General features: G+C 40.7%; 1 protein-coding gene across 12 annotated transcripts in view; it reads left to right on the plus strand.

Annotated features, from left to right (window-relative positions):
* tanc2b (tetratricopeptide repeat, ankyrin repeat and coiled-coil containing 2b) overlaps nucleotides 1-16,257 on the plus strand; it is a 251,316-nt gene that overhangs the window by 144,352 nt on the left and 90,707 nt on the right. For 10 of the 12 annotated variants that reach the window (XM_038296912.1, XM_038296913.1, XM_038296907.1 and 7 more), the window contains one exon: nucleotides 8,292-8,440. In XM_038296912.1, coding sequence (XP_038152840.1) covers nucleotides 8,292-8,440 — 149 coding nt within the window. Of the gene's footprint in view, nucleotides 1-7,818; nucleotides 8,025-8,087; nucleotides 8,183-8,291; nucleotides 8,441-16,257 lie in introns of those variants that run through there. The other 2 variants (XM_038296917.1, XM_038296918.1) reach the window with 2 other exon arrangements.

Consider the following 16,257-nt stretch of genomic DNA (forward strand, 5'->3'; position numbering starts at 1 on the left):
AGCTCCTTCATATTTCATGTACACTAATAACTTGTGTACATGGTTCTTGATGATGGCATTAAAATCATTTCAAATAGCATTAAAATAGCATTAAATTAGAGTCACTCATTCCTGTATGAACCCTGTGAGCGCTTAATTTAATATGACATATTAAAAAAATCCCACCATCATCCAGCATATGTTCAGTTTCTGCCCAAATATATATGTAGATTTTTGTAACGGGGATAAGGATAATTCAAAACTGCTTTTTTTTTAATGAACTTGTTCACTACTTCCAAACTCAGCATCTCTTTTCATTCCTGTAATAAGAAGTTTCTTTTGAATGGATTTGATTAAAGTCTAAGTCCCTCGGTATAAAATAAATATTTTGATGGAGATGAGAAATCTGCTTCCTCGTTGGTGAATAACCAATAGTTTGGATCCAATCATTTAAATAAACGGTGTTAGTTTTTATATATATATATATATATATATATATATATATATATATATATATATATATATATATATATATATATATATATATATATATATATATAAGAATTGTGCTATAATTTCTAGTCACCGATCTGTTGCTGCTATATTTTAATTTGACGAACCGGAATTTGTCGATGTTCTTTTTCCTGTTTGGTGCGATTGCAATTGCGGATCTTGACCTGGCCGGACCTTATGACCACAGTGTATCAATCTTCTGATGGCTACTTCCAACAGGATAATGCGCCATGTTATAAAGTGAATCATCTCAGACTCATTTCTTGTAACTTTTACACTTAAGTAATTGTGAATTGAGCATATTGACAGACAACATTTTATTTTTTATCTTAAATGCAATTTTTTTTTTATAATAACTGCTCTAAATGTATTGCTCTGTCAGCTAAAGATCTGTTTTGGTCTCTATACTTTAATTAAATAAATAAATTCAAGCTAAAATGGAAGAGGCTATACTAAGCCTGATCTCTTTGTATCAGAGAATTTCTTACCCAGAAAGATGTCACTTGGGGTAAACCCCCCCCTGCAACCCTGGTTTGCATTTGTATAGCTCACAGCATGTTCATTTACATGTTAAAGCCTCCCCTAGAATTCCATGGGGGGGAGGCATGGGGGGAACACTGCCTAAGAGAGTCCACGTCAATTTCTGACAATTTACGGGAGTTTTCGGCGAAGCCTGCAAATTGTCGTAAACTGCCGCTAACCTGAAGTTCCACGACAATCTACAGTGCCGCATATTGACGAAAATCCCACTTTTCATGCAGTGCTGGATGGTGTAATTATGCAGTGCTTTGGTTTGGTTTATCATTGTGATGCAGAGTCTGTGACATGATATAGAGTTTTCTTAACATTCAGCTGTCTGAGGGTTGATGGGAAGAGGCTGTTGCTGAATCTGCTGGACCTGCATTGAACGTTGTGAAGCCTCTTCCCAGAGGGCAGCAGGGAGAACAGTCCATGGTGGGGGTGTGAGGGGTCATTGATGATGTCACGGGTTCGGGACGCGCAGCGCTGGGAATGAAATGTCTTTTATGGAGGAAGAGGTGCCCTGATGATCCTCTCTGCTGTTCTCACCTTCTTCCAGTCTGAGGCGCTGCAGCCTCCACACCACACAGTGAGACAGCTGTTCAGAACGCTCTCTATGTTGCTTCTGTAGAAGGTTGTGAAGATGTATGCAGGCAGGTGGGCTCTTCTCATCCTCCGCAAGAAGTAAATGTGCTTTTGTGCCGTTTTGACCAATGAGGTGGTGTTTTTAATGCTTAAAGTCGTAGTGAAACGGCTGTTCCAACCTTTGCATCACAGAATTCTCCTAAGTGGTGCCCGACTTTACACGAGTGAATAAAGTGAATATGATTGGTATTTAATCAAGGGGGCAGGGTTGTTGTGGCGGAAAGTTCGCAAGCAAGTTTGATTGTGGCCGGTTTCTCGGAAACATCTTGCTAACCAGTTAGCAACTTAGTGCTAGTAGGTTCCCAATGGGAAATTCCATTGGGACCAAGTAGCACTAAATTGGTGACTTAGAAACGACGCTGTCAAGGAACGCTATGGACAGCGGAAACATGCAAGAGGAGGAGAGTTTAGTGTCGGAGGTCGTGGATGAGTCTCCTCCGTCATCCATTTTTTATTTAGAGGAGGAAAGCGGAGACCAAGATGTTGTGGAAGAGGACGCCAGGGCGGCAGAAGCTTGGTTTGGTGTAGAAGGCTTCCAGCCGTACATGTTTGAGCCCTTGCCTCGCAACGCTGCCAGTTCTGTTAGCTCTACGCCTGCTGAAGACACAGACGTCCATCCCCGTGAACACTGGGATGGAACTCAGTGGGAAAGGAAACGATTCTAATTTCAACCGCGTATATTAGCTGCGACATATGAATCAAGACGCTATGAGCGAAAAAATTTGAATGACAGATGACCGTTGATATATGATTGGCCGAATTTAGGTGTTCAAGCTGACATATAACTAACTGGCCTGCATAAGATAAAGAAAAAACCCAACAGGTTTTAAGACGAGATGTTTTTTTCTTTAAATCGAAATTTTCGGACAATATCTGATAAAGAACCCTACGACTTTAAAAACACACCTCATTGGTTTTGCCAAATCTAATGCTTAAACAGCTGTTTAAGCATTAGATCTTTTTACTGCCTGAGACACAGGCATGAGCTCAAACAGGAGAAGATATTAACCAGATTAAGTTTGTTCATGTCAAGCTAAGTGTACGTCTTAAGAAAAGTTTTTTTTTTTTTTTACACCTAATGCTTCCATTCTATTTACACTGCTTGCTTCATGCCACCAGCATCAGCTCCAGTCTAGTGTAACAAAGCTTTTCCAACATGAAGTTTCAAAATGTATGTTATTATCTGTGAGTCTGTGAGCATCCAATTAATAAAACAACGGCAGAGAGAACAGCTCCAGGAGAGATATTTTCCATTCTTTATTACTTCTCTTCCTCGGAGGTCTTTAGAGAGCCCTGCTGCTCCACCGGTCTGGGAGCTGACCTGCATGAAGCTGCACATGTAGAGCAGACCACATGCAGTAAATGTAGCTGTACCGTCTGGCTTTGGGGTTATTTCGCCACTTCGTTAATTCCTATCCTCCTTTGGTACCCACGTGTTGTTTCAGAAAAAGATAAATGACCAGCTCATGGTCTGGCTCAGAAACCAGTTGAGGGAAGATCACACAGGTGCCGTCCACAGCACAGAACAACACATACAAGCATGTTCAGACATGACAAATCTTGCTTTCTCCAATATGAAAAAATAGTTATTATTAATGAAGCTCTGAGCTCCTAAACGTTTCTATAGAAATGTTTCATTGGCGAGCAAAGCAAACTCAGAAAAGCCTGAGCTATGCAGGCACTTTGTCTCTAAATACAAACTCCCCACATTGAATAGAGAAATTAGTTCCTTCAAAATATTAGTATTCATTCACCACTTGATAGACAAAAGCTACAAATTCTTGCAAAAAACTTTCTGCAACCATTATGTTATCCAGAATTTACTCGAAACGAAGTCATTTAGAATGTTTTTAGAGCATAAACAGTAGTGTATAGGATTTCCTGAAAGCGCGCGCCTGCGAGCTCGCGACGCTACGGAAACCGCGGCAGATCAAACCAGACGAAAGTGCGCATTCAGCTCGGCAAAGAACTCATGCTCTTCCTCAACACTGAAGTCCTCAGACATTTTTCTTTCGTTGTTTCTTTCTTTGCACAGGTAAACAGCACATTTCTTCTTCTACGCTTGCATTATCGGCAGAGCAGACGCTGAATGCGCACTTTCATCTGTGTATTTACAGTCAAATTTAATCAATTAGAGCAGAGGTCTTCAAAATTTTTCAGACTAAGGACTCCCAAACTGATGGCGAAATGGAAAGGGGACCTCCTAATTATATATATTGTATGAAATAGTGTTCTATCAAACTGGTCCTATAGTCACTCTATTACAGATGGAGTAATGTAACTAAAGTAATTCCTCCCTGGGATTATTAAAGTATTTCTGATTCTGATTCCTGGTTGATGGGACAGGTGTTGTGAATGAAACGGTGCCCAGCTCGAAAGAGATCCTGTGTGTCGCTGAATGTGTGCATTGATGACTGAAAGACATCTTCTGCCTCCATTTATCTGTTTACTTCAGTGTGTTGAATTCATGTTAATGTGGATTTAAAGACATTTTAATTAGTGGAAAAAATGCAGGGGGGGAATATAAAAAAAAAGTCTAATCAACCAAAACATTCGCCACCCCCATGCAGTACCTCCATGGACCCCCTAGGGATTGCGGACCCCCTGTTGAAGACCTCTGCTGTAATATATATATATATATATATATATATATACATATATACCGTATTTTCACGACTATAAGGCGCACTTAAACGTCTTTTTTTTCCCTCAAAATGTGCGGTGCGCCCTATGGTGCGGTGCGCCTTATGTGTGTTGTAACTGTGACTTTTGAGACCACCTCATTGAGGAGATGATGAAAGAGTGGCTGAATGTAAGGAGACCAGGTGTTTTTTTTTCCACTCATCACCATCGCTGTTAATATGTAACTCCATGCGTGCCCATCTCACAGCTGATGTGAAAAACATGGGGAAACAAATTAAGGCTGTGCTCGCTGTTCAACCTCTGGACATCGGTGTGAACCGGACCCAGCAGGTGCAGCAGAAGCAGCGAGTTTACATGCAAAGTCAATGGTTGACGCGCGTATAGGCGCAGCAAAAGGTCCCGCAGCGCGTTTTGAGCTGCAGGTGCAGCACGTCGGGAGCGTTTAAGCATCTGACGCACCGCCAACGCGCTGCTGCTGCTCGAGATGGAAAAATTTAAGTTTTGCTGCTGGACGCGCCGCATCAACCAATCAGAGAAGCTGATCTGGGAGCTGACAGCGAGACAGACACAGCGCTCTGATGACATGATATTAACGCAAATGAAAAAGGCTGGATGGATGAGAAGATGATGAAAGGCAGGTGTATGTGAGGAGACCAGGTGCTTTTTTCCACGCATCACCATCGCTGCGTGCCCATCTCACAGCCGATGTGAAAAAAAGGTGAATCAAATGAACGCTGTGCTCGCTGTTATCCCGGGGGTCTGACAAAGGAACTTCCACCGCTCGACATCGGTGTGAAGCGGCCGTTCAAAGTAAGGCTGCGAGCGGCGTGGGAGCGATGGATGACAGACGGAGACCACAGTTTCAGGATAAGTGGAAGGTAGCGCCGGGCAAGTTACGCCACCGTTTGCGGATGGATTGTTGATGCTTGGACTAAAGTGTCTGCTGGCTCTGTTGTTCAAGCTTTCGCAAAAACAGGCATTATTTCTGAGGAGCCGCGCTGCACGGAAAGTGACTCTGACAGCGAAGAATGGGAAACTGGCAAGTCTGATTTAGCGCAGCTGTTTAATTCAGAAACAGAGGATGATGACTTTGATGGGTTTGATTAATACTTTGTAATAAATACATGAATAAAGCACAAACATACTCAGTTTTGCTCCCGCTCTATTTTTCTACCTGAAAACTTAATTCAACAGCAGCCTCTGGGCGGGTCTCCTCCTCTTCACCGCGGTGGCTGGCAGGTGTTTTTTCATCTAAATAATCTAAATCTTGCAGCTATATTTGCTGTGATCAGGGGGAATAAAGTAGTTTTAATATGTTTTTAAGTGAGAAAGGCCACCTGAAAACTTAATTGCAGTCAGTTCATCCAGATTATCTATTTCTGTCGGAGGCGCTCAGACCCCCACATACCAGCGGTGCACCGACAGCAGAAATCCCTTCAACAGCAGCCTCACACGGCGGCTGGCAGGTGTTTTTCATCTAAATAATTTAAACTGCAGGCACCAGGATACCGGTAATAAAAGCGAACATATTCCGTCGGCAGGTTTCAGGATTTTAAGTCAATTTAGGAGTGATCACAGCGCTGTCATCTGCGATGTGTCTGTCTCATGGCCAGCTCCCAGGTTTGATTAATACTTTGTAATAAATACATGAATAAAGCACAGTCATACTCAGTTTTGGGCCCGCTGTATTTTTAAAATACGCAGTAGAGGTATTTAAAGGTAGTAGAGGACATGTACCTGTATATAAAAAATGCGCCCTATAGTCCGGTGCGCCTTATGTGTGTGTTAAATACAGAAATGGGACACATAACTGAGACTGCGCCTTTTAGTACGGTGCACCTTATGGTCGTGAAAATACGGTATATATATATATATATATATATCTATATATATATATATATATATATAGATATATATAGATAGATATATATATAGATATAGAGAGAGAGAGAGAGAGAGATCCTAACTTTTCTGTATACTCTATATAGTTTTCATATTTCTTTATTTTATAGCCTCTTACAATTATTTTCTATTTATATATACAATTCATTGTCAATACATACATTATCTCTGTATCTCTATTTACATGTATGTAAATAAATGTTTATATCCTGTATAGCACTTCTGGATAGATGCATACTACATTTTATTGCTTTGTACTTGTGACAGCATAATGATAATAAAGCTGAATTCTACTCTATTCTATAGTCCAGTAAATACGGTATTTACAGAATCATCAATTAGTATGAGCTCCTAAGAGCTGAGGCTACATTAACCTTAAAAATATTTATGGTCTGTTATTTTATTAACATATCAGTTTAACAAAAAAGGTATGTTGGAAATGTCCTCTCTAGATTTTGCTCTCTTTTTTTATGTTGGTGATTTATAATCACCATGAAAGGAGCTCCCCTGATTATACAGTCACGCTGCAAGCTTTTATAGAATGGTTAGAACTGTAAAAATCTGAAGCAGTATTGCTTTTTTTTAACATAAGAAGTTCTGCTAGGAGTTCAGTCTGTATTCATGTACCAAGCAGCATCAAAGCTCATATGTGATTAGCCTATTTTGTGCCTAATGTGTTCGGTGATTACCTCATTATTTGCTGCTGCTGTGTGTTTTTATTAAACCTCTGTGGCGGGTCGTTCCCTTTTGATTCAAATTTTTTTTTTTCGTTCCCTCTCTCAGAAGCTGCCTATCTGACTTACCGACTCGCTCAGAGGGACTTGGAGTCAATCTAATGAGGCTCTTGTCTGTGAGCGAATGGACATGGGAGCCCGGGCTTTAGATTGCCTCCCTGACTCTGTGTTTTTGAGCTGATGAGTGAGAGACCGCAGGCTTTAGGCGAGCCGTCTGCCTTCAGAGAGCCGCTTTGGTGGCTTGGATTGTCTAAGAGTTGTCAGTTAGAGCTTAATCAGGCAACCTGTCTGTCCGGTTCCACCTGCTTTGTGATGAAAAGGCTTGTCTCAACTGCTGTTTATTTAACCCCTGGCAATACAGAGCTGTCGGTTTAAATGTCATTAATGTCTGAACCAGTTCACGGGTTCATACATCGAATTACCGGCCGATATTCTCCCGAGCAGGAAAGCAATTAACAAAACCTCCTGCCCTGACAGGGACGCTGCCGTACACGGCATTGAATTGAACCGAAGCGCATCGAGCCGGCTCCTCTGGGCTACGAAAGCCAGGTGTTATTGAAAAACATGATACTACCAATGAGGGTTTGCCAATGGTGAAGGGTAACCAGGCAACCAGGTGAGAAGATGAGGTCATTAAGGGATTTTTCTTCAGTGAAAAACTCTCAGCTGAGTGTTTGTTGGTGGTTTTATCAATGCGGGCGGTTTTTCTTTGCTCTGTTTAGCCCTTGCAGACTCCATATATAGTACGGAGATGAGTGTGTGTGTGTGTGTGTGTGTGTTTGTACACACCCACTTTGTCTAGAAACTCCTCTCTCTCTCTCTCTAACCCAAACTCTCAGGTAAAGGGTGTTTCTCATTACGTCACCCATGCTGCAGTGGCAGTGAGTGGTGCGGAAGCAGCTGTCGTCACTTCAGACGGCTTTTCACCATCAGCGTGAACAGAGGGTTTTCTCTACACAGCTGGAATCAGTCGTTGCTGGAGCTGAAGGGAGTTTTTGGAGTTTCTATAAGTGGATCCTCTGAAGGAAGGCCTCCAGCTGTTGAGGAATGTGTTTGTAATGCGGCACTCTGAGCTACGGGGAAACTCAGGTGCGAAGGAGGGGTCCGTTTGTTTTCCTGAGCGCAGGTGGTGTGTATCCTGTGTCCAGGTGTCTGCTGCGCTTCACGGAGGACGACTGTTGCGGATAGATGTTGCTTTCAGTCGTTCATAAAGGATGGAAACGGAAAACTAAAAGCTTTGTCTAACGGTGAAACGATCTGTTCTCCTATTTCTACTCACCACTTGTACTTCTCTGTTTTCTGCCAACCCTGCTTCCTCCTCTTCCTCCTCCTCCTTTTGTCTATCTACCTCTGCAGGGGAGTCGAGCCATGAGCTGGGGCCCCCTCCTTCGGTGGATGAGGCAGCCAACACATTGATGACGCGGCTGGGTTTCCTTCTGGGAGACAAAGTGAGCGAGGGGCCAGCTGGTACTCAGTACAGCATGGAGGAACCCGAGGCCAGACAGGTAGGTTCTTCCTCTTCTGCATCCAATTTATGCGATTTATTTCCTTTTTTAGTTTGATTTCTTTAAGGATATTTTTTTTTTGCACTCTATTATCTTAGATGCAGTTCAATAAATTAGCAGTTAAAGTCAGATGATAATGTGATTCTTTTTTTTTCTGTTACACGGACAATAATTCTTTATATAGACATGTTGTGTTTTTGGCCTAAAATTTGTGGGAAAAGGTGCTAAAGTGACAGTTTTTTAGTACAACAGAACATCTCTGACACAGAGAAATAGCCACTTAATTCTAATGAAGGTGGCTGTTCATAGAGATCTCTAGACAAGCATAGAAGTGGAAGGTTGAGTGGAAGGAAAAAGTGTAAAAATAGCAGCAGCATTGATGTGAGGATCGTTGACCTAAACTGGTTCAAAGATATAAAAATAATACCCTTCCTGTTATCCTTGCAAGTTTGAACACATTCTCTCCTCACTTATGACCCTGATTAAAACGCTCAGAAATTATAGCGAATTTCACACAGCTGTGATCCTTTAGGGCAGCGGTCCCCAACCTTTTTTGCACCACAGACCGGTTATATGTCAGACAATATTTTCACGGACCGGCCTTTAAAGTGTGGGAGATAAATACGATCAAATAAGATAAAACGACTAACATAAAATCAAATACAAACAGCATAAAAATAAAACTCACAATTTTGTTGAATTAGAGGGAGCCCTGAGCTCGTTTCTCCGAAAAAAACGGTCCCATCGAGGCATAATCGGAGACAATGACACACGAAGTGTGCTCCTAATGTCCTAATGAATGGTCGCTGTAACTGCAGAAAATCCCGCTTCACAAAAATAGGATGTTATAGATAGGATGCGTCTTGACCTGAATTAACCTGTGTCAAGAGGCACAGATGCACCGACTGATGTAATTGGGAGATAATACCCCAATGTCTTATATTTTTCAAAATAAAACATCACTCAGACTCTGATCGTCGATAAATTATAAATATATATTTTTTTCTGTGCGGCCCGGTACCAAATGACCCACGGACTAGTACCGGTCCGCGGCCCGGTGGTTGGGGACCGCTGCTTAAGGGGAGTCCCACACTGCTCCCCGGGCGCTGCACAATGGCAGCCCACTGCTCCGCAAGGGGATGGGTTAAATGCAGAGAGTGAATTTCGTTGCTTTGTACTTTTTACAGTTTAATGGCAATAAAGTTTAATTCTATTCTATTAAAAATTTTAGCGAGGGAGGAAACTGATAATGGAAGCCCACAGAAATCCAGTATGAATAGAGCAATATACATGGTGGTAACATAAGGCAGCAGGGCCTCTGTTAGACAAGACCATAGCAGCACTGTTACTGCTGTAAGGTAGAGGTCTATAAACCGATCACCATATACATCATAGCCATCATGCAAGATGACACTCTCTGGATATAAGATGTCTCTGGATTAGAGACTGACACAGGAGTGGATTTTCACTCCTGTCCCGTCCCACTCCCACAGAAAAAAAAGGGTGTCCCGTCCCGATCCCGGGCCAGAGTAGAAATCTAAATCCTGTCCCGTCCCACTCCTGGTGAAATTACTCCCACTCCCATCCCGCTCCCATTCAGAATGACTCCCGCTCCTGCACCACTCTCATTCTTGTTGTTTTTGAGCGCGGGTGAAAAACTCAGAGCGAAAGTTACTATTGGTTTGCTCCCGCTCCCGTCTGCTCCCGTTAATGTTTAATCCTGTACCATCCCAATCCCGTGATCGTTACTAATACTGACTCCCATCCCACGGGAATCCCGTGACCCGTGGGATTCCCGAAAAAATGTCAGTCTCTACTCTGGATACTGTAGCTGCTTCTTTTTCTTGACCAAAGAGATCTCAAAATAAAGCCGCGGGAATTAGTGTTTTCCCTGTATACTGGGCCACAGTCACATTAAAAATCAATATTCACGAGGGCCCCTGCAGGCTAGGATCACACACGCTTCCAAATTGCACCTAGCCTTAGTAGTGCTATGCTTTTTCTTGGGATATGAAGGGAAGTTGTGGGTTTTCAGGCTGCAGCTTCAATGGAAAGTTCCTTTGAGGCTCTTCATCATGAAAATAACTCTGACAGGTTTCCTCTCAAACCTGCTTGGACATTTCAGCTTAAACTATCCAAGGTCGTTGGAGGAGACTTAGGAGGATTCTTTCTCTCTATTTTGGCGTTCTTTTGTGCAGAAAAAAAAATTTGCGAGACTTGGCACAGAAATACATCTCAACAGTTCTATTTTAGTTGGATGAAATATGCATTTTGATGTTGAACAGTTCAGGATGAAACATGCAGCTCTGACTTGTTTGTGGCTTCTTTGATAGAGGTAGACAGTTGTTTTTTAAATTTGTTTGATTATTTTATATATAAATATATATATATATATATTTCAACCAAAGGCTGAGCTGTTGGCATGCTGATGTTAAAACTTCTATTTGAGCTGCAGATGCAACATTTGCTACAAATATTTTTTAAGTCTATGAATCGACTCATTTACTTGCATCTTTCATATTTATAAATATATATATATATATATATATATATATATATATATATATATATATATATATATATATATATATTACTATATAAGTTTCAGCAATTCAATAAAATATCTGTAGACTGTGCCAGTCCATCTTATGAGAAAACATTTTAGTTTCTTTATTCTGTTTTATTTCACACATGACGCACAGTTTCTGCTGCTATTTTGGAGCACAGTTAACGTTTTCCAAAATCAGAAGAATGTCAGAGATGTTACCAGAGACGGTAACAACGTTAAACTTTTGTGTTTTTCTATCAGTTGCATCTGTTTAGTAAAGTTCCTTTATCTTACATCTCAAGCACTTAACCTCCGATTCACATTCGTCCAAATACTTTGGTATGTATGCGTGGTGTTTTGATGAACAAAGAAGACAAGCTGAGTTGTTAGCTCTGCAGAAATAGAATCTCCTCCTAAACGTGAAATGTGTTTTATGGTAATGTTGACCTGATGTCTTTATCTATTCTGTCCCAGTTTCTCATTTAAGGTGTTTTTTCGTTGCAATGCTACATTTGATACTCCTAGTTTGCTGTGAGAGGGATATTGTCTTGAACTATTACCTTACCAAAGACTTGCTTTAGATGAATTACTTTCTATTTTCACAAGTCATATCTAAAAGGCGTGTATTGCATCTATTTGATTTGCTTGCTTTTGTACAGGAAATGGGGAAGCTTACAGACGTCTTATACATTCAATCTGTTTTGGCGTTCATTTTCCTCTGATTCTTATACATCTTTGGCTATCAGCACAGACACATTTCATAGAAGGGAAAAGTCAAACACACTCATCACTGACTGTACTGCCATTTTATTTTAGCGTTTTGATTATGCTTTAAACCTTATTTTGTGTTGTTCAGTAAACATTAAAAGGTTTTAAAGACAGGGCTTGGTGGAAAAATCTGTTTTATTATTTAGTTTATGTAATAAACGCAGGCTAAAAAATTAGGCATTTAGTCTTAGATATAAAATAAATCTGCTTGATATTCCATGAAATATTCTTTAGAAAGTTGCAAAGAGACCAAATACTTCTTGTAACGCTCAACAATATTGTAGTTTCATTCTGTCTGAAATTCAGTTCAACTTACAAAGACAATTCAACCAGATCGTACAATCAGATTGGTTCGAAGTTTTCTATCTAAGAAAAACCAGCTGATTGCATCGACTCATTGACTTTTCAGCAATCCATCACACTGAGCATGCTTGTTGCGACAGTGGAGAGGAAAAACTCCCTTTTAACAGGAAGAAACCTCCAGCAGAACCAGGCTCAGTGTGAGCGGCCATCTGCTGAGGCCGACTGGGGTTCAAGGAGACAAAAACACACAGCCAGGCAGACGAGCTCTGAGCCAGCTCCCATGTCAGTGGATAAAAGAGAGCACTAGGGGTGTAAATCACACCCATCATGGCTATTTGATTCAGTATCAATTTCCTGACCCAACAATTCGATTATTTTCGATACTCAAGAATACATCACGAAATACTTCCACACAAATGACTTGAAACCGCAAGGGGTGTGTAAGTCATCTTTTTCCTCCACCATGCCTGTCTTGGCTACTGTTTACGCGAGTGTGTGTGTGTGCTAGCGGAAAGATGGTAGTGGCTAAAGGAAGCGAGGTAGGAGGGCAAAGTAGGTTTAGCACCACCGCAGGACAGGAGTCAGAATTACATCCAGGAGTAAATGGATACAAATAGACTGGAGGAAAGAAAAAATGATCTTCGGCTGTAAGATCGATGCATCGATACAAAACGATTATTATTTACACCCCTAGAGAGCACATACAGTTAGTCACAGTCAGAGAAACAGGACTACACTGAAAAACAGGCATCAGTGGAAAAACAAAAAATGAAAGGGATCATCTAAGATTGTCGGTGTTCATGGGCTGAATCTAGATTTTAGTGGAGTGGATTGAACCATTCCATATGTTTGATGTTATACTGGTTTCTTTAATTAAAAATCAATTTTAGTGAAAGGAAATTTGTTATATAAGAACCAGCAAGTTAAGCTTGGCATAAAATTAAAACATTTGAATCACAATGCTAATGCTAATGTAAACAGTGACGAGTCCATCGTCAACATTAACTCACATTATGTCAGAAAAGAAAAAAACTCCCGCTCCAAAATCCAAAACTTCAGGCATGTGGGAAATTTGTTGCCAATTGCTTTTTTAAAGAAAATGTTTATGATCCTCCAAGACAAATATTGACTCATTCGGACACAACTGGATGGACCCAAGTTCAGAACAATAAAGGCCTAAATATCTCTGAGAATTCAAAGCAGAGAGTTGAGGGTTTAAAGGCATTGGGGACATATTTTGGAGCCATTTCTAACCAACTGTAAACTACTCAATCACACCGTCCCAGAATGCAATCTATTAAGTGTTTGCAGAGGAACACAAAGACCAACACAGACACCCCCAAATGAAAGGCTGAACTTTGGGGGAAGTTTTAATTAACAACTTTAGAACCATCAAGAACCAAACCTACTGGGAACCATAACCTGCCTGAACATGTGTGTCACCGCCAGCAGTAAAACTAATAATACATCAATATTGACAAAGAGAAAGTAGCTCCAAAGTCAAAACGTCCAAGTTAAACTTGAATTACCAGCTGCTCATGTAAACAAACCAAAAGGGTTCTAGAGAAAAGTTTTACAGCCACTACAACAAAGACTGAACTACTTTGACTCATTGATGGGAGGCCTAGTTAAAGGAGTCAATGGTGGAAATCTAAGTAGACTTCCTCTATCACTGAAATGTTGGGGTTTATACTGGATTACGATTCAAAACTGGTTTTGGATTGGATAAAGAATTGACTTCCCCTAAACCTCAATGGTACTTGAGTCTAATCTGTGTCAGAATACCAGACAGTTTTAAAAAAGTGAACCAAAGCTACAAAGAAGAGGGGTCAAATATCTGGCCATGGACTACAAGGGAAGCTCTGTGATGGTTACAAACATTTTTTGGTTTCTTTGCAACTTGCAAAGGTATCAGCAAGCAAGATATTAGCGGTCATGCATCTAAGCTGTCAAGCATGAGAAAATTAAAAACAATCCACTGGAGTTTTTTTAGCAAGTTTCAAGATGTTTTTCAATTCAAAATGTCAGAAATAGCTTTGAGTTCAAGATTTTATACAGTAGTCAATGAAAACCTTGTTTTTGTTTAAAAAAAAAAAGCAAATTAAAATGGATAAAGGGGTCCACCCCTTTGGAATGGGGGTTGTTTGGCTTCTTTTGTTAGCCTGCAATGCCCCATACCTGTCTAAATTGCAAGCTAACGAACGACCTTCATTCGAAAGGGGCGGACCCCTTCGTCCGTTTCAAAAACCTCACCACTATTCCTGAGATTTTGAATTGAAAAAGCTTCCTGGATGGGAAGTGAAACGTCTTCAAAGCTGGAAACAAAGTCCAGCTGATTGTATTAAATTTCTCTTCTTTTTTTTTTTTTGGACGACTATGGCCTGGATGACTGAGAATCTTCACCAGATGTCAAGTTTGGTTATTATAAGTTGTAGATTGGAGTAAAATACAATAAATGATTTCTTGGTTATACCTCAGTTAATAGAAGTAGGCATTGTTGGTTCATGCACAGCATGTTTAGCTCGTCCTGTTTGCTTTATTGCATCGTCCCTCTTCTGTTTAGGAACTTAACAGTCATGCAGCAATCGGCTCCTGGTGCATCAGAGCGGCTGCAGGTGTCCTTGTTTCTCTATCTAAACCTGATATGACAGGAATGAATTGCTTGCAGACTGTGGGAGGAAAAACAGTTGCAGCCGAGAGACACAGAGGAGGTGAAACGGGAGGGAGGGGGGCAGAGGGGGGGGTGGTTAACCTGTTGCGGAAGCATGCTATGCAGGCGTAGGTATGGGTTTGCACTTAAACAGTGTGGATAGGCGATTAGGCTGATGGACCGCCTGTGCTCCATGTGAGCGCTGTCAGAGCTGTGGGGGTGTAGAAATTGAGAGAAGTTTATTCGAGCGGCTCGTTTTAGAGATGTGACTCATATCAGCTCTTCTCTGCATCGTGCTCACTGTACAAACTTATTGTTGTAGATGTCTGTCCCAAATACTGTTTTCTGGATTTTTTTTTCTCTGTTTAATCCATTTTAAAACATAAAATGAGAAGATTGGCTTGAGTTTAGTGGTTATAAAGACCAACGTGAATAATTGCTTTAAATGAGATCCCTGTGCAATCTTTGTCTTCAGGCTTTCTGACGATCTTTTAAAGGTTGAGTCAAATGTTGTCCCAGTTCAGAAAATTATTTCTTGGTCGCTATGGCCAGCTGAATAAGCTTAAAGTTATTTGATTAACTTTAAGATACTATAAAAAAAAAAAAAATCATTATTAGTCTTATTTTTGTTGCATCGGAAAAAGACAAAAATGTTACAAATCTAATCGAGAATCAATGACGAGTGTTGAATTGTTGCACAAATAATATGGGCATGAGCTACAGAGGCTGAAGGCTCTGTAGCTCAAAAAGTTCTGCAAACTCAACTATTAGACTAGCAAACAAAAAACACATGCAAAGAAAAAGTGTTGCAAAGGGGGAAAAGCTGCAATCAGTAAAAATAGATTGCAGCAGAGTGGAAACCTACTGCAAATACAAAAACCCTCCTGTATGAGATGATAATCATCTCCCCCAGTAGTGTGAAGCACACATGTTCGGCGGCACTAGTTTGCTACTTTTTAAAACTTGCATTTGTTTTTTTTGTGTTTGTAGTATTTCCCCTTGGTCTGGGATTTTTTGTTTGTTTCATTTTTGTGTTTCTTGGTCTTACTGTTGAGTTTGTGGGACCTTTTGAATTTGCTGTAAGATTATTTGCACAGCTTTTTGCACTCCTCCGCCACGGCAAGTTTCTGAGAAAAAAAAAAGCCAATTTTTGGTAAAATAGGTTTGGCTCAGTCACATTGGATAGATCAGGGTTCGGCAACTCAAACTGTTTAAAGGGCCATATTGGGCCAAAAAAACTAAAAATCTGGAGCCACAAAAATGTAAAAGTCTTCTATCGGCCTCGTATGGAAACACGGGCTCTAAGTGTTTTATCCCACTATAGAAAAGGACTATATGGGCTGAAATGTATAATAAGCATTCATGATTAAATGTTTATCCTGGAGCAAATGTCACATAGCAGCGGTTTAGGTTTTATTTTAGGTTTTGATGCATTGATGAAATGATAGAAACAGGATAAAGGAATCTTTCTATGGTGGACGTGTTTCTGTTGCGAGGAGCTGATGGAGTCATGAGGAACCGAGCAGGAACTGACATCCATCAGAACTG

This window comes from Cyprinodon tularosa, unplaced genomic scaffold (genome assembly GCF_016077235.1).
Source record: "Cyprinodon tularosa strain WSP-4 unplaced genomic scaffold, ASM1607723v1 ctg38, whole genome shotgun sequence".
NCBI classification, from domain to species: Eukaryota; Metazoa; Chordata; class Actinopteri; order Cyprinodontiformes; family Cyprinodontidae; genus Cyprinodon; species Cyprinodon tularosa.